General features: G+C 39.3%; 1 protein-coding gene across 49 annotated transcripts in view; it reads left to right on the forward strand.

Moving 5' to 3' along the window:
* Positions 1-6398: 6398 nt before the first annotated feature.
* ABI3BP (ABI family member 3 binding protein) overlaps positions 6399-23743 on the forward strand; it is a 512999-nt gene continuing 495654 nt past the window's right edge. For 25 of the 49 annotated variants that reach the window (XM_089652925.1, XM_089652933.1, XM_089652937.1 and 22 more), the window contains exon 1: positions 6399-6564. In XM_089652925.1, the coding sequence (XP_089509051.1) occupies positions 6486-6564 (79 nt within the window). In that variant the 5' untranslated portion in view covers positions 6399-6485. The remainder of the gene's footprint in view (positions 6565-23743) is intronic. The other 24 variants (XM_089652943.1, XM_089652963.1, XM_089652964.1 and 21 more) reach the window with 3 other exon arrangements.

A 23743-nucleotide genomic window follows, 5' to 3' on the forward strand; every position in this document is an offset into this window, starting at 1 on the left:
AGTATAGGGAGGGGCTGGAAGGTGTGAAGAACATTGGTCAGACCACTGTCCTCTTCACCAATTTGTGACAAATGGCTAGTCAACCGCACGCTGTGCTGTTACTGATTCACAACAATGGCACTCTCAGCCTCACCCTGCATAAAGATTTTCCAGCGTGTTGGAGAACAATGTAGGTGCAAACAGACTGACAGCAATTGTCACTGGGTCTAGTTAACTAAGCAATTATCCCTTTAACCCCAAACTGCCACCAGATAGGATCGTCCTATCACCCATTCACAATGTTAGCAATAGTGACTATGATTTTAGAACAAATGTCTGTAACACACGCTGTCACCACAGACAGGTATATTCAGAGATTTACCAGGTAGTAGTGCTCTTCAAGAGGCAGGGGTTCTTTGCATTATTGCGTTAGAGGCAATTTTAACATTTTTCAAAATATTGTTTAATAATGAAAAGGTAAAAAAAAGTGCAAATAAAATATTTACAGCAAAAAAGGTATTATAAAGAAACAAAGACACAAGGCAATAGCAAAACAAAAGGGTTTGAAAAAGGAAAATACTTATCAAGTTCTGGTTCAGCAGAGTCCAAATCAATAAGCTAGATGGTATACTGTCTCTCATACGACTTGACAGGTGCTCTTTGGTTTGATGTCAAAACCAGAGCTGTCAAATGCAAGGGCAACCCCCTTTTCTTGTCGTTGAAGGGGATGTTGACCGGTCTAAAGTGGCTGCTGGGATGTCACTATGTTTATGGCTAGATACAGTTTTCTATAGGTATTAATATCTTTGAATACCTACATGTTACAGTCTGTTAACTTGTATATTATTGACCAGCATGCAATTACCTGGTGAATGGATATAAATATAACAGGTTTTGTATATTTATTTCTCCTAGGAGGGATGTGGGAGCCTAATCCACTCTGGTAAATCCTAGCATAAGGATGTTTGGGTTCAAAATGCGACCCATTAACTGACAAGAGGCAGAGATGTTCATTTCATATTTCCCGACGGCCTGGACATGTAGTTCCGGGCAGGTAGTTTCTTTTCACCGTTAGCCCTGCTGCGGGCAAACAGCAGGGCTCACCTGTGAGGTGGAAGCATTTGGGCGGCAGTGCTGCTGCCCAACGTCTTCTACACAGCCCACAATGCCAGCCTCGGCCCCCCCTGTCTGCTGTATGTCCAAGGCTCTGCTTGCCCTCCTGTGGGCCTGGAACCAGTCAGTTGCTGCCAGTGGGTATAAGGGAGGGAGGAGAGCCGACACATCCGCTCCCCTCCCTTTCTTGTCCTGACCCAGAAGTGATGTGACAGTTGACAGATTCCTGGCCATCAAGGTTTGAAAAGAATGTAATGCGGTGCGATGTGCACTGCGTTACATTCAGTGGAGCACAGGAGATGCATGCAGGGTCTTTTAGACCCTGGATGTGTCAAAATATAAAACCTGTCACCAAAAATCATCGCATAGGGGACTTATTGTTACACCCAAGCATATAACTCCCCTCCCAAATTTTTCAAGGCCCCCACCCCCACATATCCATGCACATACAAACGTAAAAGCACATGCCGAGATGCCTACACATGAAAACCACAATCGTGATACACATATTACGCCCATGCCAGAGCAATAATTCTAGCACCAGACCTCCTCCATAATGTTAAACTGATGACCTATAAGGGGCTTTAAAAGCATCACCTATAGAAAATACAGGGTACTGAGGTTTGTTGCCATTTCACAAGCGCATGTAAATTTAAGGCTTGACATGTTGGATATCTGTTTACTCAATGCTACCTCGTCTTTTATATTTTACAAAAGAATTGGACAATTTATTGCTTTTTGTGCCCTAAAATTAACTTAAGTGTATTTTTTACTGAAACTTTGTGTTTCCTAGACCTTTGTGACAATATCATGTGACATAAAAATTGGAACTACCACTATTTTATTCTCTAGGGTCTCTGATTTCAGAAAATATATAATATTTTGGAGTTTGTGTTATCTTCAGGCCTTAAATGATTTTTTAAATGTGTGCAAAAAAACACAAAAACAGCTCTGGCAGTGAAAGGGATAAAGGATAAGCCTGACACTCCCCTTTCCTGACAAACATCCAATCAGAGCTCATTACACTGCAAGGTCTCTCTCCTTCCTGCTAGTCCCTGGGGGAGGTGCTGGAGACAGGCAGGGAGGGGAGAAGGAGATAAACAGTATAATGTTAAAAATATTAAACGTTTAAGTTGCCTTAGAGTCCCTTTTGTTTTTAAAAGCCCCAGACATTACTTAAAGCAGATATAAATACGGGTTTGGTTAAAATGTGTTTTTTTTATCAGGACTTTAGGGGCAAGTAGATTGTGGCACTGATTTAGTCCTTGGAAAAGTAGTTTTTTTTTAAATTTCCACACCCCTGAAGAGATAAATATGACCTTGTTCTGGCTGTACTGGTATTTTTTGGAAGTTATGAAAGACACTGAAGTTTTTGAATCTTTGCTAAAAACCAGACAATCAGGAATGTGTTTAGGCCATTCCACCAGCATAGCTATTTACGACTGTTAAATATCTGATAGGATGGAGACCAGGCTGGGTATCTGTTAAAACTCTAGTTACTAACAAGGCTTGCAAGTCTGACACTTTTATGACGTCTCTGAGATGTGTATTGGGGTTAGAGTCTGCTAATCTTATCATAGCACTGATAAGGGGTGTTTGGCGTTCAGCTAAGAATTTGTGATTGTCTAAACCAGGGGTCTCCAAACCATGGACCTCCAGCTGTTGAAATACTGCAAGTCCCATCATGCCTCTGCCTCTGGGAACTGTCCTGTGGCTGTCAGTCTTGGCCTCATGGGACTTGCAGTTCCTCAACACCTGGAGAGCCAAAGTTTGGAGACCCCTGGTCTAAATTGAACTTGGTGGGAGGAGGAATTTCACTGCAGCTATGTCTCTTTTTATGACAAAATGACATGGGGGACTTGAACAACATGGCCACTGTATAGAGCTTTATGTATGTCCGGTAACCGATACCATTAAAGAGGGAAGCTGCACACAGAAGGTTTATTTCCTTAATGCACAGAATGAATTAACGTTAAAAAAATCCTTTTACCTTTAGAACCATTTAATAGCACATTTAGGTGTTTGCCTGGAGTTTATCTTTAAAGTGATATACTTTTATTTTATTTTTAGAAGATGAGGTCCAAACTCATTTATTATATGTAGTCTTTATTCTTAAAATGCCATTTTTCATGAGTCCTGGGGGCTCATTGACTCCTTTAGCTGGCCAGGAGCTAAGGAGACACCCGTGCCTGCACTCTACTATCCAGAACCTGTGCTGAGCTGTGTGCATCTAAAGACACACATAGCATCTGGCAAGTCTCACTCCTCTGCCCTCAGTAGCTATTGTGGTATAAGGAAGTTCGGGGACCAGTGTTGACCGAATAATCAGCCAGAGGTGGTGGTGACAAGGACAACAGGTAAGTTTCCTAAAATTAAAAAAATGATTTATACTTACCTGCTTTGTGCAGTGGTATTGCACAGAACAGCCCTGAACCTCCTCATGTGAAGTTCACCCTACGCTCTCTCTTTTCTCAGAGTGCCCCCTCAACAAGCTGACTGTGGGCTCGCTCATGAACTGGGCTAAGTATGTCCGCAGACACACACTCAGGCATGCCTTGCTCCCTCCTCACAGGATATGACCAACAGCAACAGGAGCCAATGGCACCCTCTACTACCTGTGTGTCCTGTGAGACCAGGAAGAGAGAACAGTGCTGCTGCAGATGGGACAATGTTAGATTGAGAGAGGCCTAGTTTATTTTTACCCTTAATGCAGAGAATGCATCATGGCAAAAATCTTTTGACTTTAGAGCCAATTTAATGTGTCAGGACAAGTCTGATCATTGGAGGAAAGCAGGTTAAGTTCCCAGCACAGCTAGAGAACTGACCACAGAGTGTTCCTTGTAGTTCCTGGCTAGTGTAGTCAGTTTTTAATAGGAAAGCAGTGGGACTGGAAGGAACTCTAAGAATTTCACACAAAGGAAGCAATACAAAGAGAACAGGATACTTTTCCATAAAGGTACATTGTACAGCAGGCACATATCAGGAATATGAAATGGTGGGTTTACATATTTAAAAAATGTTAAGCCTTTAGTGCTGCTTTAAGGAGGAAACTGACACTTATTAGATGTTCACTCAGTTTAGTAAATGGTTAGAAATTGTATTCAATTCAATCAATCAATAAAACAGTCATGTGATTTTTTTCCCCGTTTACGTGAATGAGTAATAAAATTGAACACAAATTGGATTATTTGGCAGCTTACTCTTTGCATACACTTATGCACTAACATAGACTTTGCTAAGCAAACTCCTTTAGACTTAGTCTACCTTTATGTTTGGGAAGCAGTAAAAACAGAGAGTTGAGCCCATTTTTACCACTCCCCAGCAACCCCTCTAAGCTGCAAAGGCAGCCATAAGGTGGTATACACAGGTTGCAGTGTGACAAAAAAAGTGAATGGGTCCACTCCACAACCGTCCCATGCCACAACTGCCAGTGCATGGTGTTGCAGTGTGGTACTGTGGGCATTTAAAGACTCATGTACACTGCAGCTGTCAAACACCCATTTTACAGTCATTTGATGTTTTTCTGCCCATAAATGCCCCTCTGTGTTAACCTGTCTGCCCATGCACACATAGGCTGTACTCTGGCATTTAGAGTCAGGAGCATAAATCTGAATGCATTAAAATTGCATTCAGGAGAGGAGCGTTTGGGCAGAAAAAAAAGCCTGATAAAATAATATTCTGTAGAATAAAATGAATGAACACACAAACGCTGGAAACACCTAAACATGTCTAAACACTCCTAAACATGTTTGTAAAATGTAGCTAGGCACATTTTTAATGCTGCTTTTCTCCTGTCAGGAGAAACGCGTTCAGGAGAGTCTAGTGTACAGATTGGAGGCAGATTGGAGTGTTGTTTGTCCTATAGACCTCAATGGAAATGCCTGAGAAACTTGCAACATTAACGTTTTACAAATGTTTTGTTGTTAATTTTCTGCCCAAATGCCATTCTCCACCTCTAATCTCCTCTTTCTGCTTTCTATTATCTGAAATAAAAACACTTGAACCTGAAAATGGTAGTAAAGGCTGAAGGTTTTTACCTTTTGTACATTCTATGCATGAAGGTAAAAAACCTTCTGTGTGCAACAGTGCCCCCAGCCCCCTCAATACTTACCTGAGCCTCATCGAGATCCAGTGATGTGAATGACAGCCTTGGCTGCCTCCTCATTGACTGAGACAGCAAGTGAGAGCCATTGGCTCCCGCTGCTGTCAATCACAGCCAGTGAGCCTATGAGGAGAGAGAGTTGAGGGGCCAAGCCACTGCTTTGTGTGTAAATGGGCACAGAGCAGCAGGTGCCCCCATAGCAAGCTGCTTGCTCTTGGGGCACCCGACAGACAGGAGGAGCCAGGAGAGCCGGTGGGGGACCCGAGAACAGGAGGATCCAGGTTGCTCTGTGCAAAACCACACAGTAGGTAATTATAGACATGTTTCTTATTTTACAACAAAAAAAAATTAACCTTATATTGCTTTAAATACACATGTAAAATGCTTGTAATAGGCTTCTAAAACCTTCATATACGCTTGCAAAACTCTCAGATTAAACACCTGAAAATCGTTCTGCTCAGGTATGAATGCAGTTCACTCTTCAGAAGGCAACACTTCTGTTAGGCTCCATGCACACTGGGCATTTTAATAACACTGGTAACGTTAGCTGTGTAAAGTCACGTTAAAAACGTGACTTTTTCAGCGTTTTTTAGCGTTTTTGTATTAGCGGTTAGCAACGTTTTGCAGCGTTTTTTCGTGTTTGCGTTTTTTAGAGTTTTTTTTTTACCAAATGAGCCCTTAGAAAATTATGCCCTATATATGTAAATGAATTGCAGTCTGCCCAAAAAGATATGTATATATCAGTCTTCATGAATTTCTTCACTCATATCTACTACAAAATAAGGCAAAACTTCTTATGTCTCTGGAAACTGAATTTCTATGGAAACTATACAACTGTATCTGCAGATTTATTATTAGCTCCTCTTTCCCTTATCTATTTTTAGCACAGCCATGATACAGTACTTTAATGATAATAACAGCACTATTACCTCTACCTTGCTCACAGTTACAGCTCAACAAGAAAGTTCTACTTTCTTCAAATACTTTAGTTTTCCAAAATCATATAGTTTTCCCTTAACAGAGGAAGCACAATCTGCTGCTTTTATTTCTAGCTGCCTCCTCAATGATGTTTAATAGTAACCAGAATATGATTACATAAGCAATCTGATATTATTACACATATGCAAATCAAGAGAAACATTTTTGGAGAGAGTGTCGTCATGTCTCCACCCCCCTAAACTTAGCTGTCAAGTTCCAGCCCCTGTCACTGGAAGGAGAGAAGTTTAAACTCAGCTACCTTGCTGAGTGTTTCATACCAGCATCTCTCTCATTGTGCTGGGGACTTGGGATCATGATTTCAAGGGTCTTTTTCCTGTTTCTCTTTGGAGTTATATCTGCACATCTTGGATATGCACAGAAGCTGCCAAAAGGCAAGTAACTGAAAAAGCAAAGCATTTTTGAATGTCTTTGGGGCTACTTTAAAAACAATTCTTGATAGTTCATAGACAGGTGAAGCAGTGTGCAATGTTATGTGATTTATGTTCTGAAATCCATCAATTCTGATCACTACCTGATCATGTAATGTGCTAATCTAACTACTACTTCTATCACTTTGCTGTGCACTGTTTTTTGTTATTGTATGTTAAGGTTTTGCTGCTTGCCATGAGCTGCATTCAGTTCTCTATATTATGGGTTATTATACCCCTTTACATGAATGTGCACATATTAGTACTATACCCCTTTTCATTAATGTGCACAGATTAGCAAAACACAGACACTCCCCCCTCTGCCTGGGTGGATCATCCAGTGTAATCTGTATTTTGGCAGATGGTAATTATACAGATAGAACAGCTGGCGTGTCCAATAAAAGACTCTGCATCTGATATTGTTTGGCTTTATAGTGGTTGGCATGTGTATTTTTTTCCACTTGTGTCCGATTTTGAACCATGCTAAGGGCATGTCCCTAATTAGTATAATCGTGTGTGGGTTGACGTTGTAACATGTTTGAAGTCATCTAAATCCTCTATCATTTTCAGCAAGACACTGCCATTGGGAATAGTAAAAGTTTAGGGACACATGTTTCTTCTTCATTCTTGACTGTGTTCCAGCCCAGCGCAGCTAGGAATACTTTACAGGAGTTGTACTGTAACACTCAGATGTTTTACTGTAGAAAGGAAGATTCAGATTTATATGTGGTATCGTTGTGATGTAGATTTATTGGTAAACTTTGTGCTAAGAGAATATTCCAACAGTTAGTGATGCTCAATTCTGAAATCTCCATGGAAAAATAGCACTATCAAAAAAATCGTATAACCATGAAGGTCAAAAAAGTGTATCTAAAGCTCAAACTTTTTAAAAAGAAACTGTTTGTTGGGTTATACTCAAAACATAAGCGACCAGCAAAGCATTGTCTTGCTGTAGTCCCCTGCTCTGCAACAGCACACCAAGGCCCACACCTCCATCTTTTTTGCATACTTCATCAAGAGCCAGCTGTCTCTTCCAGGTAGCCGGCCCCTGATGGTGTGCAGCAGCACATGCACATCTGCAGTAGGTTGCCTCAAAGCCTCCTGAGATATTAGTATCTCAGGATGCATTTGTAAAAAAAAAATCTGCTATTGCATGAAAGGAGAAGGGAAGGAGCAGTTAAATGAAAGTAGAAAAAGAGAGTGAAGACTTGTTTTTAGTTTATTTTGTTTGTTTTTTGTTACTGTCTGTATTCCCACTGGGGAGAGGCCCCCACGCTATTTCTCCTAGTGACAACTGTCACCAAGATAGAAAGTAATGGAGATATATGGGCAGCACAGTGGCTAAATGGTTAGCACTTCCACCTGGCAGTACTAGGGTCGTTGATTTGAATCCCAACTACGGCACCACCTGCCTGGAGTTTGCATGTTCTCCCTGTGCCTGTGTGGGTTTCCTCCAGGTACTCTGGTTTCCTCTCACACTGCTGGTAGGTTAATTGGCTCCTGTCTAAATTGGCCCTAGTATGGATATGTATGAATGTGAATTATGACCTTAGATTGTATGTTCCTTAAGGGTTACGGACTGATGTGAATGTGCAATATATATATTTATATATGTAAAGCACTGTGTACATTGACAGTGTTATATAAGTACCTGTAATAAATAAAATAAGATGTTATTGTTGTTATTAGAACAAGAATAAATGGTAAATAGTCAGAAAGTGAAAATCTGTACAAACATGCAGACACCTTTTTGGGTGACAGCTGTCCAAAGGGGATTTCCCCTCACTTTGGAAAAGTCTCCTCTCCCTGTAGGGGGTTATTACCTAAAACTGAAGAATGCAAAATCTGTTGCAGCTCTGCAGAGAAACCAATCAGCTTCCAGGTTTTATTGCCAAAGCTTAATTGAACAAGCTAAAGTTAGAAGATAATTGGCTACCATGCACAGTTTCACCAGATTCTGAGTGCTCCAGTTTAAGTATATCTCCCCCATTGTGTCTATGAAACAGAAAGAGAAGGGAAATCTTCTCAATAAGAAACTGTTGGAAAGAAAACCTGGCAGGGGGTTTAACCATTGCCTACTCTATGCAAAACCAAAAACAAAAGTTTTGACTTTAGATGTATTGTAACTGATCTTCTACAAGATGTAACTGAAAATTCAATTGAAATAAATGTTTTAAGGCATACAAATCAGTTATGAATAATCTTTTACTGCAGTGGAAAATGGGTAGTTAAACAGAAACAGGGAATTTGAGAATACAGTTCATCTGTTAATTCACTTTTAAGCTGGATTGGCAGCACTCTAAAAGACCAATTCTGGAACATTGTGCTGGATCCAAGGACTTCACTGAGTGCAATCAGGTGTAGAATTTGTTTTTTCACCTCTGATTGGACAGAGTAAGGAAATCCGACACGTAAAGGTAACAAAAGCATCTTAGACTATTTTTTATGTATGGGAAAGTCTGACCTAAACTGGAGAAAGAGGCTTTGTCAGGTTGGTAACAAGTCATAAATATTTGTGTTACTAAGCCCTGGGAAAAAAAGGATTGATAAATATTTGAGGCCTTATCCAACCTTTGGATGAGAACTGGGCCATATAGATCAACCCAAAAGGATTCTGACAAGGACTTGTACATGTGTAACTGGTACTGTTGCACAGGGACCCCTTATCTGGCTGTATACAGTGGGAAATGTGCTGGCAGGATGTCGTATTCTTTTCTGTACATAAGTAACAGTTAAATAAATGGCCAACGCAATTCTCTCCAGCAGAAAACTTTTTGACACATCCTCCCACCATTGGAATAATGTTTCTGCGGTGCAACTGCATTCCTATACATACAGAGCTGCTCATATCTGCAGGAACCCACTCCAATGTATAGCTAGCTTTAAGGCCCCTTTTACATGGGCAGATTCCACTCTGATCAGCACACAGATCCCTTGCTGATTGGAGAAGAGCTGGGAGTAAACAGACTCAGCTGTCAGTTTACACCCGACGACCCACTTACCTGATAAAAGAAAGAGGATGGATCCCCTTCCGTTTTTTGTAGTGGACTGGATTGAACCCAGAGGTAGGCAGGTGTAAATGGACACAAGTCTGCGAACGCCCACCTGTCAGTAGGAATGCATGGACCTTGTGATCAGTGCCACCTGAAAAATTGACAGGCAGACCTGTTCGGGTTGACCGTGTGAAAGGGGTCTTAGAGCAAGGTGTACATAAAAGGGCTTTGCACAGAACAAACAAAAGCAAAATGTATTTCCCACCACACTTAGACAGTGTAATGTGTTTTTTTTTTCACTGGCTAGTTGCTAAACATTTGCATTAAAAAAGAGGCTTTAGTTTAATAACATTTGGAAATTTACAGTATGCGGAAGTCAAGCTGCCTCATCAAGGCCCCTCTGTATAGTGTGGTCCAACGTTCATGTTGGAGCATATATAGCAATAGATAAATTAAAGCAGGTATGGTTAGAGGGATCTCATTCTTTCTTAAAGGTGCAGGGATACAACAGACGCCCAGCAAAGCACAATAGCATCTAAAAGCATCCAGTACTTCCCATGCCAATTCCAGCAGACTAAACAAAAATGGCCACCACCCCGATTTATAACTAGCTTTAAGAGTAAGGTGCACAAGGAAGGGCTTTGCACAGGGCAAATAAAACATTTACACTGCCTACCAATCAGCTTCTGTATGGTAACCCATATCCCTAACCAGACAGGATTTTCACCATGTCAGGCCAGCTTCTGTATGGTAATCCATATTCCTCATCTCACCTCCTTCAAGTTCTGATCGGTGGCTCATAATTCTCATCTGATAGAAACTGTGCATCACTAGATTGGAAGCCATGATGCCACACTAACAATAAAGATAAAACCCAAAGTGGTGCAGCATGAGGTAAGAGAGAGGAATGGGGCTTGTAGGCCTCTAGCTCTGCCGATTACTTTAGGTACTTCAATATTTCAGTGTTTTTATTTATTAGTATTGTATTGCAGTGTACTTCATTTAAACCCACGTGTTATGGAATGTACTAACCTATGTATTCTAGGTGTGGTTTCATAAACCATTAAACCACTAGAAAAAAATACTCTAAAAAAAAACACTAGAAAAACTCTAGAAAAACAGTTTTTACTCCAACTATGTTACGTCAATGATTTGCTGCACTTTCATGTATTTTCAATGCTTTTTCATGCATTGTTGGGAATTATGGTGGTGGTGATGGATAGAACCATACTAACATTTTGCACAGCATACCAAGTGACCCAATTCCAGCATTCACCATGTTGCTTTTTATGGTATTTACGGTACATAAGAAAAGAACTTCACCCCTCCATGTTTTTTCCTCTTACCTTTTTCACTGAGTTATCCACAAAATACATGCCCAGGAAATCCAGCAGTGTTCTGTAGGAATCCACCACTCCAATTCTGCACACCCAGTCCCACACCATCATCTTTTTCTCTGATGGCATTGGGAGCAAGCTGTCTCTTCTGGATTCTTGCAGCAGGGATCCTGATGATGTGCATACTTCATGGTGGATGCGTTGTAAACTATCCCCTCCTTGAATGTATGATGCAAGTATCCCAAGAGGAGGCTGCAGACAACTTAGCATGTCTTTCTCGTTTGGCTAGAATCTAGGACCTGTGAACAGGTTTCCCTAAAAAAGGTGTTAAAAAAAATAAATGATCAATTGTGAGAAAAATGTACAACTTCTATGCAGTTGGTGTACACCAGTAACAGCACGAAACACCATGCTGTCTCATTATATCGACACCCAGCAGGAAATCGTACCCTGGTTTAAAGTACAGGGAATATCGACCATTTATCTCATGAAGATGACATTTTTATACTTTTTCATGTTTTGCATTATTTGCTAGAGAAGGAAGAAATGTACTGTAGTAATAATACATACAGTATCTGATAAAGCTCACAGAGTATCTTCAATGAGGCACATGCATATGGATTTCTCTGATTAAATTAGAAACATACAAGAATATTTTATTATTTTCTCAATGAAATTGGCCTTAAATAGGGCAATTTTTGGAAATGTCAACCTGTCAATTCTGTTTTTTGGTCAAAATTGCAAAGCCATCAAAGACATCCAATGGTGGTTTTGATCAGTTGCAACAAGATGGGATCAAAATTGCTCAATGTAACCTAGTGGAAAAGGGTGATTGCTTTCATATTGTCTTAGTATCTTTCTGGTTTTGATTTCATCTTTTTTATAAATGGTATTGAAGATGTCAATGTATTGCTCAGCTTCAGTTTCACATCTGAGCTAATTCTGGTTGTTGATTGAGCTTGTAGGTGGCTTGGAGTATATGTTGATTAGATACAATCACAGTTGTGAATTTCAGTGGATGAAAGGTGGTTAAAACTGACTCATAATTGCCACGTGTATGGCCAGCTTTAGGAAATTCCATATTTACCTAACAACTGTTCGAGCAGTCTCCCTTCTAATTTACATAGAAAGTGCAGCGCAAGGGTTGCCACCTTGTCCCTTTAAAACCAAACACATACAGTTTTTGGCAATCCTATGTAGCATACAACCAGCCTATTTCTGCTTAACCAATTGAGCTCCGAAAGATTACCTCCTTATGACTATTTGGCATTATGCTACTTTAACTGGCGATTGTGCAGTCTTGCAATGCTATATGCAAACAAAATTTATATAATTTTTTCCCCCACAAATAGAGCTTTTTTTAGGAGGTATTTCATCAAACAAAAATGAAGATAAAAAAAATCAATGAACACCGCTCCAGGTCTGTCTCCTCTTCCACTACCATTCACAAACTGAACACCGGGTGCTAGACCTGTCCGCACCAGACTCCAATACACAAAGAAACGTTCAATGGCTGCACATCCAGTAAAATCACCTTTTTTTCTTCTCATAACTTATTCCACAAAACATGACAGGGATACAGGACTCAAGCTAATGCGTTTCACGCTCCATTAGTGCTTAGTCATAGCTCCAGCTATATTGATTGGTTTGTGGTTTGGGTTATAGCGTTTACAAACTATGAGATATACGTATACTGGAATTTTTTTTTTTTTTTACACTAGTAATGGCGGTGATCAGCGACTTACAGCGGGACAGCGGGCAATCTGACATTAATTGACACTTTATGGGAGCTTGCTAACTGCCACTGACATCTCCAATGACTAATACAGTGATCAGTCCTATTGATATGCACTGTCACTGTACTAATGACACTAGCTGTGAAGGGGTTAACATCTGGGGCAATTAAATGCTTAAATGTGTGCCTAACTATGTTTCCTGTTTGGTGCTTTTACTAGGGGATGCTTTGCAGGGAAAAAAAAAAGCAGCACATCTCCACTGTCAGAAGAGAGCTTTTTACATACACAAACTCTCTCTTGTCACTTGTTCCAACGATCGGTGGGTCCCAGCCATAAATCATTGTCCAGGAACCGCTGATCGTCTTGTGCTGTAGGCAATGACAGCACAGCCGAGTGTGCGCGCGCATGCACACACCTCCTACCTGAAAATGCATAAAGATGTATATATACGTGATTCTGCACAGATGGCCCACACTGTTGCAGTAACACTATAGTGCATGGTCCACAAGTGGTTAAAGAGACCTCCCCCCCTTCAATACACTGACAACAATAATAAAATGCATTTAATCAAATACGTTTACATACCTCAAGCTTTTTCTTTAATGGTCTTTCACACTATCATTGTTCCATGCTACTTTTGATCCACTTACTGTGCCACCAATAAAAAAAGAACCTTATTGTTGACTGGCTTACGTAAGGATTTAAATAAATATTTTATTTTCCATGCTGCAAAAGATTTTTGTTTTGAGGGAGAAATATCCACCTTTCCAGAGTACAATTGCTTCTGAATAGGTGGCAGTTGTTTAATGTGGATAGGGAAATTGATTGATTGTGTCATGTTCAACCTAGATTCCTACTTTTTATGTTCTGAAAAATTAGTTGTTTGTTCACCGTGTCATTTCCTGACTGATTCCTGAATAGGACCACCTCAGTATTCTAATGAGGAAAGCAGCAGAATCTGCATCCCTGTAGAATACATGTCTTAGGGAGTTTTCTCTCACCAAGAATGAAATTACTATTTTAGTGAAGATCTCTGATTTTCTCAGATGTCTGCACCAAGATACTAATAACAATCTTGGTGCAGACATCTGAGAAAATCAGAGATCCAATCACAAAAGCATGACATTTCTGAGGTCACCAATAGAGTACAGAACATCAGGTTGCCATATTGCAATTACAGTGGCTGCAGATTGAAATGGACATGTATTTTGTAATAACATTAAATTACAAAATGGCTTTTTCAGTAATTTTATATGCAATATCATTTGCTTAAATGAAAATGGAGTTAATGTACCACAACACTGCAACATTTATGCAGCAGTCTGTGTAATTTCCAGTAAACACAAGGAATCCCCAGAAAAGTGTCTTTCATTAAACTCTTGAAAGCAATTAAAGCAGCTGGTCAATTTTAACTAATGTTTTTCACTTTATTAATGTGAACAAGTCTTTCATTGTGGCATAAAATATTTAGGTTAAAAAAACCAATAGGTGCAATAATTATAATAATACAAAGTGACCAAAATATGATTGATGTTTAATATTAGTATAGATATTATGTGTTATTTCTACAGGATCCAAAATGGCAATGCTCCCAAATAAGACAAATTTAGACCCTTGGAGGCAGAATGTATTGGGTCCTTTTTAAAAATATCATGAACACTTCTGTGATATATAACTATATTATTTGAGTTCTTTTATGACGGAATTGGTTAGTTCCACTAGAAGCATCAAGTTATGACAGTGGTGTTGATGATGTCAGTGTTGGTGTAGCTGAAACTAAGTTTGGGCTGTAGCAGGGAAATGGAGCATGGAAAGACACATACACAAAAATGTCCAGCAGGTCTCTATAGAAAAAGATTGTTAGGCTTGGAGTAAAAGGAGAAGCATTTGTAATAGGTTGAGTAACTTAGGAGTGTCAAAGCTTGGGCAAGAATGCCTGTCAGCAAGAACCCTCCTCAGTCCTTGTCTACTACTGATCAGGTTTGTGCTTTCTATGCTGCATGATAGTTGCTCTCATTAATGTTCTGTGGATAGAAAACACTATACATATTTGATAATAAGAAAGAAACGTAAAACTCAAAACATGGGAGATGAAAGCCAAAAGAATGTCCTGGGGCCGCGTCTGCATTTAAATGTTTGTAAAGTCCTTATTTTGGCAGCTTCTGAGTTACATTAGTGTTAGCAGTGCAATAACGAGCTGTGATCCTTTCCAAGGTAAAAAAAACCATACAATTCAATTCTCACTCATTCTGGAAGATACAGCAATGTGTATGCCCAAACTATGCAGATGTTTTACATTTTACTTTCTTGTTACTTGGAATATCTCTGTAACCATGTTAACTGTACACTTCTGGGAGTGGAGTGAACCCAACGTCTGATCTTCCAGTCTTGGTATGTTCTACGGTATATGGTTGTTTCTGATAATTTGTTAACTTGGTGCAGCATGTAGAAGATTGCAGCCTGTAGACAGTTAACTACAGGCGGCAGTATCTCCTTGTAAAAATATACATATTCAGTGTAAAAATGGTGTTTAGGAAAAAATCAGAGGTTCACTGTATATTTAAAGGAAACCTTTCCGAGAAAAAGATAGATGCAATAGCTGGCTTCTCATTCTGCAAATGCTAGTTGCCTGACCATCATTTGGATCCTCCAACTTTAATAATCACTAATGCTAAACAAGTATGCTACTAAGGATTCTGACTTTTCAGATCTGTATACTTAATTCTGTTCATTCTCTCAGATAGCGTTAACGCTAATTGTTCATCATAACAACCCGTTAACTAATATTTTTAGAAGGACATTGGCAATAGCAGTCTAAATTCTTTTCTCATGAAGGCTCTACTTTAAAACCCAACTGTGGCCAATACACTTTTTGCTTTTTATGAAGAGGGTAAAACGTATTGCTCTCTGTTCCCTCATTGGTGATATTTTCCCTCACTTCCTGACCTGGTGAGACAAGGACAAGAAACAGTAAAGGGAAGACAAGCAGAACAATAAAAACCTAAAAAAAGTTCTACCCCACTACCATGCCTTTTCTCTTTTTGAGATGGACTTGGAATCTTATTGTTGTGCACGTGTAAATCTCAAGGTTCTCCCATGACTGCCTCCTCAATCAAGGCCTCATTCTATGACTTATTTGATATGGTACAGCCTGTCTGTCTAGGCTATCAATAAATATTTCAACAATCCTATCTCACTGCACCTACCTTTGCTACAACTCTTGAGAAGCCCATTATTTTTGCCTGGTCTAAAGTCTCCTGGTGATTTGGCTGGTGGAGCTCCAATATGATTCAGCATTTGTGTTTTTTTAACACTTTCTGTTTATAGCTGGTTCAAAAATAGAAAAAAAAAGCAGGCTCCCCATTAGGAAATTTTCAGATACATGCAAATTAAACATTGGCTCTTATCACTGACATCCAAAAAAGACTTCGCTATCCAGCTATTTAGGAGTACATTTGCCATCATACACCTCTCTTCCCCAAATTGATCTCTATAATTTATTCCCAATTTAATTGTCAAGCACACGGATCACACTTACGTTTCCAAATGGCAGTGTGATCTCTAAGGTATTAAAAACTAGGAGGATTGGCAATAAATATGGTCCACTGTTGCCTCCTGCTCCATTCATATAACCTCCACCAAAGCTGCATTCAAGGTCCTTGCTTCCTGGTACCTGGTGCCTTACAAACTGGTGAGTCTTCACCCCGCTCATCTGAGAATCCAAATGATGGTCAGGCAACTAACATTTGCAGAATGAGAAGCCAGTTGTTACAGCCTCTATATTTTTCTCAGGAAAGGTTACTTTAAATATACACATTTTTTTTTGCTACTCAGCACTTTGCGAGTTTAACTGGCAATTGCTCGGTCATGCAACAGTGTACCCAAATTACATTTATATAATTTTTTTTCACACAAATAGAGCTTTCTTATGGCAGTATATAATCACCACTGAATTTTGTTATTTTGTATTATATAAATGAAAAAATACAGAACATTTGGAAAAAAATGTTTTTCTTAGTTTCTAGGATAACATTTTGCAAACAAACAATCTTTCTTCATAAACTTAGGTCAAATGTAGTCTGCTACATTTCTTTGGTAAAAATAACCCAAATCCATGTACTGTATATACAGTGGGGATTGAAAGTTTGGGGACCACAGCTAAAAATTTGTATTAATGTGCATAAAGAAGCCAAGGAAAGATGGAAAAATCTCCAAAAGGCATCAAATTACAGATTAGACATTCTTATAATATGTCAACAAAAGTTAGATTTTATTTCCATCATTTCCACTTTCAAAATAACAGAAAACAAAAAAATGGCGTCTGCAAATGTTTGGGCACCCTGCAGAATTTATAGCATGCACTGCCCCCTTTGGCAAGTATCACAGCTTGTAAACGCTTTTTGTAGCCAGCCAAGAGTCTTTCAATTCTTGTTTGAGGTATCTTTGCCCATTCTTCCACTGTACATATGTATGTATAGTCTGTGTGCAAGTTATAGAGTCTAAGAACTGTGGTATATATATTTTTGAAAATATATCAATCCTGATATACTGACTGCCTCATTTCTTCAGGCCCTAAATGCCAGGACAGTATAAATATCCCTGATGGACCCCTTTTTGGAAAGAAGAAAGTCCAAAGTATTTAGTAAGAGGCATGGCGGGTTTGGCAAGTTGTAATTTTTAGTCACAATTTTTTGGAAAATTAATAAATTAAATAAAATTTGGGGTTTTTTTTTACATACTGTCATCAGTTCAGTACAGCATTATCATATGACTGGTGTGGTGATGATGAGGGATACTGACAGTTTACAGTGTGTAAAAAAAAAAAAAAGAGATAATTTTTTATTAAATATTTAAATTTTTTTCTGTTTTTTTAGTTTTTTTCTTCCTTTATGTATATATATTTTTTACATACTGTCATCAGAGTAGTTCAGTGTCATCATACTGATATTGTGCTACTCTGGGGGGGTTATTAGGGATTTTTTGTTTTACACTGTAGTTGCTTATGAGAGTGATGATCACAATTGTTTTAGCTGTCATGAATCGTTTTCATTCATGACAGCTTGCTTTCTATTGTGATGCTGTGATTGGCTACAGCTGTCACATGGTACAAGGCCACTGTGACTAGCCTTGTACTATGTGATCAATCACAATACTAAACAAACTGTCATGAATGACTGCCATTCAAGACAGTTTTGTTTGCATGTTATCATGTGATCGCTATTATTGCTTATAGCAATCGCATGATACCAAGCATTGTGATTCCAGGATCGCACCGCTACACACCTCAGGGTGTGCCCAGTGCGCATGAGCAGGATGATGTCACTGTACCTGCTCATGTTGGCGACCAGCGGTAAATGTTAATAACCCTTTCCCAATAGCCCCCTAATTTACACTTCTACATCTCACACCCCCCTTTCTTGCTACACCTCAATTTGAATTAATGTGACACTAAACTCTAGTTTAAAAATATATTCTATTCAAGCATGTATTCCTAACTCAAAAAGGGACAATCTATTTCTCTCAGCCTCCTCCAAATCTCCAAATTATTTTTTGTTTGCTATTGTGATCTGACTCCTTGTTAGAGGGTGGTTCATTCTCCATGATCCCACTGTAAGTTGGAGCATAGCCACCCTCTCTTTCTCCCACCAAAGATGAACTAGGAACTATGGAATTTGTAGTGTGGATACAGCAGTACATATGAACACAAGTAGCACGCAGTGCTTTTTCCCAACAATTGGAAGTGAAAGGAAAAAGGAGAAGTTTGGGAGCTCAGAGGACATTACAAGGAGACAGAGAAACTACAGTTCTTTTTCATTAGAAATATTTAGACAGAATAAAGGTAAATAAAGCTCCTGGACCACATGGCATACACCCTCAAGTCCTTAAATAATTGAGCTCTGTAATTTCAAAGCCATTGTTTCTCGTTTTTAGGGACTCTTAATGATTGGCATAGTACCTCTGGATTGGCGTAAAGTCAATATGGTGCCTATATTTAAAAAGGGATCAATTCTTTACCAAGTAATTATAGACCTGTTAGTTTAACTTCTATAGTTGGGAAGATACTGGAGAGTTTAATAAAGGACCACATAGACAGCATGGATTCATGAAAGACAGAAGTTGTCAAACAAATCTGATTTCTTTTTATGAGGAGGTGAGCAAAACCTTGGACAGAGGGGTGGCAGTGGACGTAGTATACTTGGATTTTGCAAAAGCATTTGACACAGTTCCCCATACACGGCTAATGTGTAAGGTAAAGTCTATGGGCTTGGAAAAATCTGTATGTAAATGGATAGAAAACTGGCTAAAGGACCGTATTCAGAGAGTAGTGGTTAATGATTCATACTATGCTATGAATGGTCTAGGGTTGTCAGTGGTGTACACCAAGGTTCAGTGTTACTTTTTAATATATTTATAAACAATATAGAGTCTGGGATTAAAAATCCCATTTCAGTCTTTGTAGACGACACCAAGCTGTGCAGTGGAATAACGTCCTTACAGGATGTCTTCAACTTCCAAGCCGACCTCAATGCACTATTTAATTAGGCAACTATGTGGCAAATGAGGTTTAATGTTGATAAATGTAAGGTTATGCACTTGGGGGCTAAGAATATGCATGCATCATACTTACTAGGGGGAGTACAACTGGGGCAATCAATGGTGGAGAAGGATCTGGGAGTTCTGGTAGATCACAAACTTAATAATGGCATGCAATACCAAGCTGCGGTTTCTAAAGCGAGCAAAATCCTCTCTTGTATCAAAAGAGGTATAGACTCCAGAGAGAGAGATATCATATTACCCCTGTACAATTAATTAGTAAGACCTCATCTGGAATATGAAGCTCAGTTTTGGGCACCAATTCACAAAAAGAACATTGAGGAACTGGAGAAAGTACAGAGAAGGGCAACCAAACTGATAAGAGGCATGGAGGAGATCAGCTATGAGGAAAGATTAGAGGAACTGAATTTATTCTTGAGAAGAGGAGATTAAGGGGGGATATGATCAACATGTATAAATACATTAATGGTTCATATAGTGAACACGGTATAGAGTTATTCATCCTGACGTCATCTTAGAGGACAAGGGGGCACTCTTTACGTCTGGAGGAAAAGAGATTTATTCTCCAAATACGGAAAGGGTTCCTCACAGTAAGAGCTGTGAAAATGTGGAATAGACTCCCTCAAAAGCTAGTTCTGGCCAGCTCAGTGGATTTCTTTAACCACTTGCCCTCCATAGGAGTAAATCCTCCTGACCAGGCCATTTTTTCATTATGGCACTGCGTTATTTTAACTGACAATTGCGCGGTCATGTAACTCGGCATGAAGATGAAATGTACGTCCTTTTTTCTCACAAATAGAGCTTTCTTTTGGTGGTATTTGACCACCTGTGCTGTTTTATTTTTTGCGCTATAACAGAAAAGACCAACATTTGCTTTTGTCCAGTAAAAACATTTAAAAAAATAAAATTTTGTCATAAATTTAGGTGAAAATGTATTCTGCTACATGTCTTTGCTAAAAAAAAAATCCCAATACGTGTAAATGAATTGGTTTAAATGAAAGTTATAGAAATGGTATATATACTGGGTTTTTTTTTATTTTCTATTTTTACTAGTAATGGCGGCAATCAGCGACTTATAGCGAGACTTCGGGACTGCAGTGGGCATTCTGATACTGCGGGAACTGACTTGGCTCCTTTTGGCTCCTTCTGTAATCAAGAGAGCTGTGATTGTTTGGTCTGGTCTCACAGGCTGGGAGTCTGATTGCTTCCCCCTGCCTCTAGCAATAGTTTATAAAGCCTAAGGTGGAAGAATTCAAATAGCCAGCCTGAATATTGATCAGTGTGCCCAAATGGTGGCTGGGAAGCTGATAATTAGTCTGAAACCATGAGAGATTTTGTTTCCCCTGCAACTAGAGTTCCCAACCTTGGCAGGGGGAGCATGGGGAAGGGGGCTGTTTTCCCTGAGGTAGCTATAGGGTTGGATTGCTGTCCTGCAGGGCCTCAGAAGCTGTGGTGTTGGGGCCTAGAGGTAGTCTGGATTTGATTGCAACATTTCTGCAAAAGATCTGGTCTGGAAAAGGAATATCTCCCTCACTGAGTGGTGTCTGGAGGAAGCTGGAATGAGGCAGCTGTCCTAGGGACTTGGGACGTGAGACTGAAAGTGATCCCTGTGATTGTATAGTGTTCTGAATATTACACTGGATACCGGCAACTGTACATTGGAGCTAGGTAACCAGAGTGATTCACCCCCATGGTTTTCAGCTGTGAGGGAATAGACTATTCTGCATGGGCAGCACTGCAATTTGAATACCTATAAGAAAATTCATGCTGTTGGGACCCCATGAATTCAGTATGCTCATGCCTGATTTTCACTTGGAGACTTTACTTTCTTTACTTCTCTTTTTTTGAAGGGTGACCTAAAGAGAGCTCCAGTGTCTTTTCTACCCTTCCCCTTTCTCTTGTTCTTCTTCTTTTCTTTTCCCCACTTCTTCTCTACTTTTCTAGGCTTTACTGTTTACCTCTTTACAGTTTCTAAATATGAACATGTGCTGTAGGCAGCACAGTGGCTTAATGGTTAGCACCTCCGCCTGGCAGCACAAGGGTGATTGGTTCAAATCACAACCACAGCACCACCTACCTGGAGTTTTCATGTTCTCCCTGTGCATTTGTTTTCTCCCACACTCCAAAGACATGCTGGTAGGTTAATTGGATCCTGTCTAAATTGGCCCTAGTATGTACTGTACATGTATGAATGTGAGTTATGGACCTTAGATGGCACACTCCTTGAGAGTTAGGGACTGATGTGAATGTACAACATAAATTGATGGCACTATACAAGTACCTAAAATAAATAATAATAAAAAGCCTTGCCTTTTCATACATTAACACTTCTATGTGTGCCTCATACCAAATGATCACCTACTAAATAACTTGGAAGACAGTCTAATCACCGGCAGCTGATGAGCAGTCTTCAGAAAACAAGTATTTGATCAGTTCTTGCAGTCAATAGCTGCAAGTGCTAATTAGTGTATTCTGACTGGGGGAGTCCTTCTGTCAGAAGACAATAACTCAGTGGTAGAGATCCCTGCATCACACATCGTTGTGTTGATGCAGGGATCATTCAGGGTTTTTTTAGTTCACTTCACAGTGTGTGCATGGCTCAATTCAGAGCACTATATATAATTTCTGTCCACTGCCTTGTTACTCTGCTATATGCATCAGTCTCTGACAAGTTTTCCTGACACCAAGAGAAAAATAGTGACAGGGGAGGAGCTTCAGTGGAGTGGATTGACCGCCTCAGCTCTGTTCCTGTGTGCTATGTGAAGAGGGGGGTGTCCCTTCCCTCCAATCAGCTCTCAGAACTCTCCTCACCGTTGTATCTTCAGCTCCCCACCCCCTGCTTTTCAGAGCTGAGAGATCCTGTGTAAATTCTGTACTTTGAATGGATGTAGGGGAAAGGTGGCTGTAGAAAAAAATGTCAAGCTTATGTAAAAGGATTTGTTTCATCTCTGTGTATCCTCAGAAGCCAGTTATTTCACTGGGTATATGTGAGGGTTTACAGACACTTTAATTTTTACAATATACTTTCATATTTGACAGAAATCAGTGCAAGAATGAATCTCTTAAAGTGATCTGGTGATCTTTAGACAACTTTGCTAATGTAAATGTAGTTACACCCTCCTTTGCCTGTCATTACTACCAGGACTAGGCTACGTGTCACATTTTATTTCCAAGGAGACTCTGTTTTTATCTATGTACCCCAATCATTAAAATTTATCTGTAGTAACAATGTATGATCATATTTTCATGTCCACATTACATGTCAATTATTTCTAGCCTACTTCCATCAATCGGAATGATTTTGAAGCTGAAAAACTATATTTGTGAAGATCCACATACATTTAATCCCTTGAATCTGTGACACATATATAATATAACCTGTAAGTAGGCACTTCTGTGTCACACATTTCACAGATCCTGCCTTCTGAACTACAGAGATGCTGAGAGGAGGAGTTTCAGGAGGCGGAGTCAGTTCAGCAATGTACCATTGGATATGTAGTCATTAGAAATTGAAAGTTAACAGCATTGGAGAAGCTGTAAAGAATGCAGGGAATCCAGGAAGTTGTGGAAAGTGATGTCCAACAGATGGGCAGCAATCACAACATTAAAGAAGATTTTGCAAGTAAACTTATATTGGATTGTTAATAATAACTATTGTTTGTATTGCTATTACAATGCTGATGTTTTAAAAATGAAAGTATATGCTGTCACCATAAATCTTCTTTAATCAATAAAAGTCACGCTATTTTGCATATCATTTTGTATGCTTTCCCCAGGAACATGACAGGTATCACTGAATGTAAATGTGCTGTGCTATATGAAAAATGTTATTCTGAATCTTCTGAAACATAAAGTGCTAATAATTGCCTCTTTATAAATTGTTAAAAGTCTTTAGATTCTATGTTGTTTAAAACATAAAATTTATTTTTATGTTTTAGCAGCACATTTTTTAAAAATCTCAGTTTGATCCAAGGTAAATGAATGAAATAAATTAATGAATAGTTAACTAGCAATATATTGCAGCATGTGTCTGAATCTGTGATCGGAAACCATGTTGTAACTAATGGCAATAAGGACATTTCCAGACTTTTGCAAAACAGCTGACTCTTGCCTATACACTTTGCCCAGATTCTAAGATGATCAAGTTTTCTAACTTGCCAGTTCAAAACAATTTGTTTTGAAATTTAGGTCACCTAGTTCAACAAACATCTGGTCATAATTGGACAAATCCTATCTCACATGATTGGCCCGATTGGGTAAGATCCAGCTGCTCAAACAGTAAATTATGTAACTGTCTCACTTACATTCTTCCATTTGACTTCAGACATGGGATAGTCAAAGGCTCAACTATAGAAAGCCACAGATTGGGGTCGATTTACTAAAGGCAGCTATGCTGCTCACTTTGCAAGTGAAGTTTTGCTTTGCAACGGAAGTTGCCCCACAGGTTACTTAAATTATTATTATTATACAGGATTTATATAGCACCAACCGTATGCCCAGCGCTTTACAATATATGGGAGAC

Source organism: Staurois parvus, unplaced genomic scaffold (genome assembly GCF_062004578.1).
Source record: "Staurois parvus isolate SC_StPar_1 unplaced genomic scaffold, SC_StPar_1.0 ptg000696l, whole genome shotgun sequence".
In the NCBI taxonomy this organism is placed as follows: Eukaryota; Metazoa; Chordata; class Amphibia; order Anura; family Ranidae; genus Staurois; species Staurois parvus.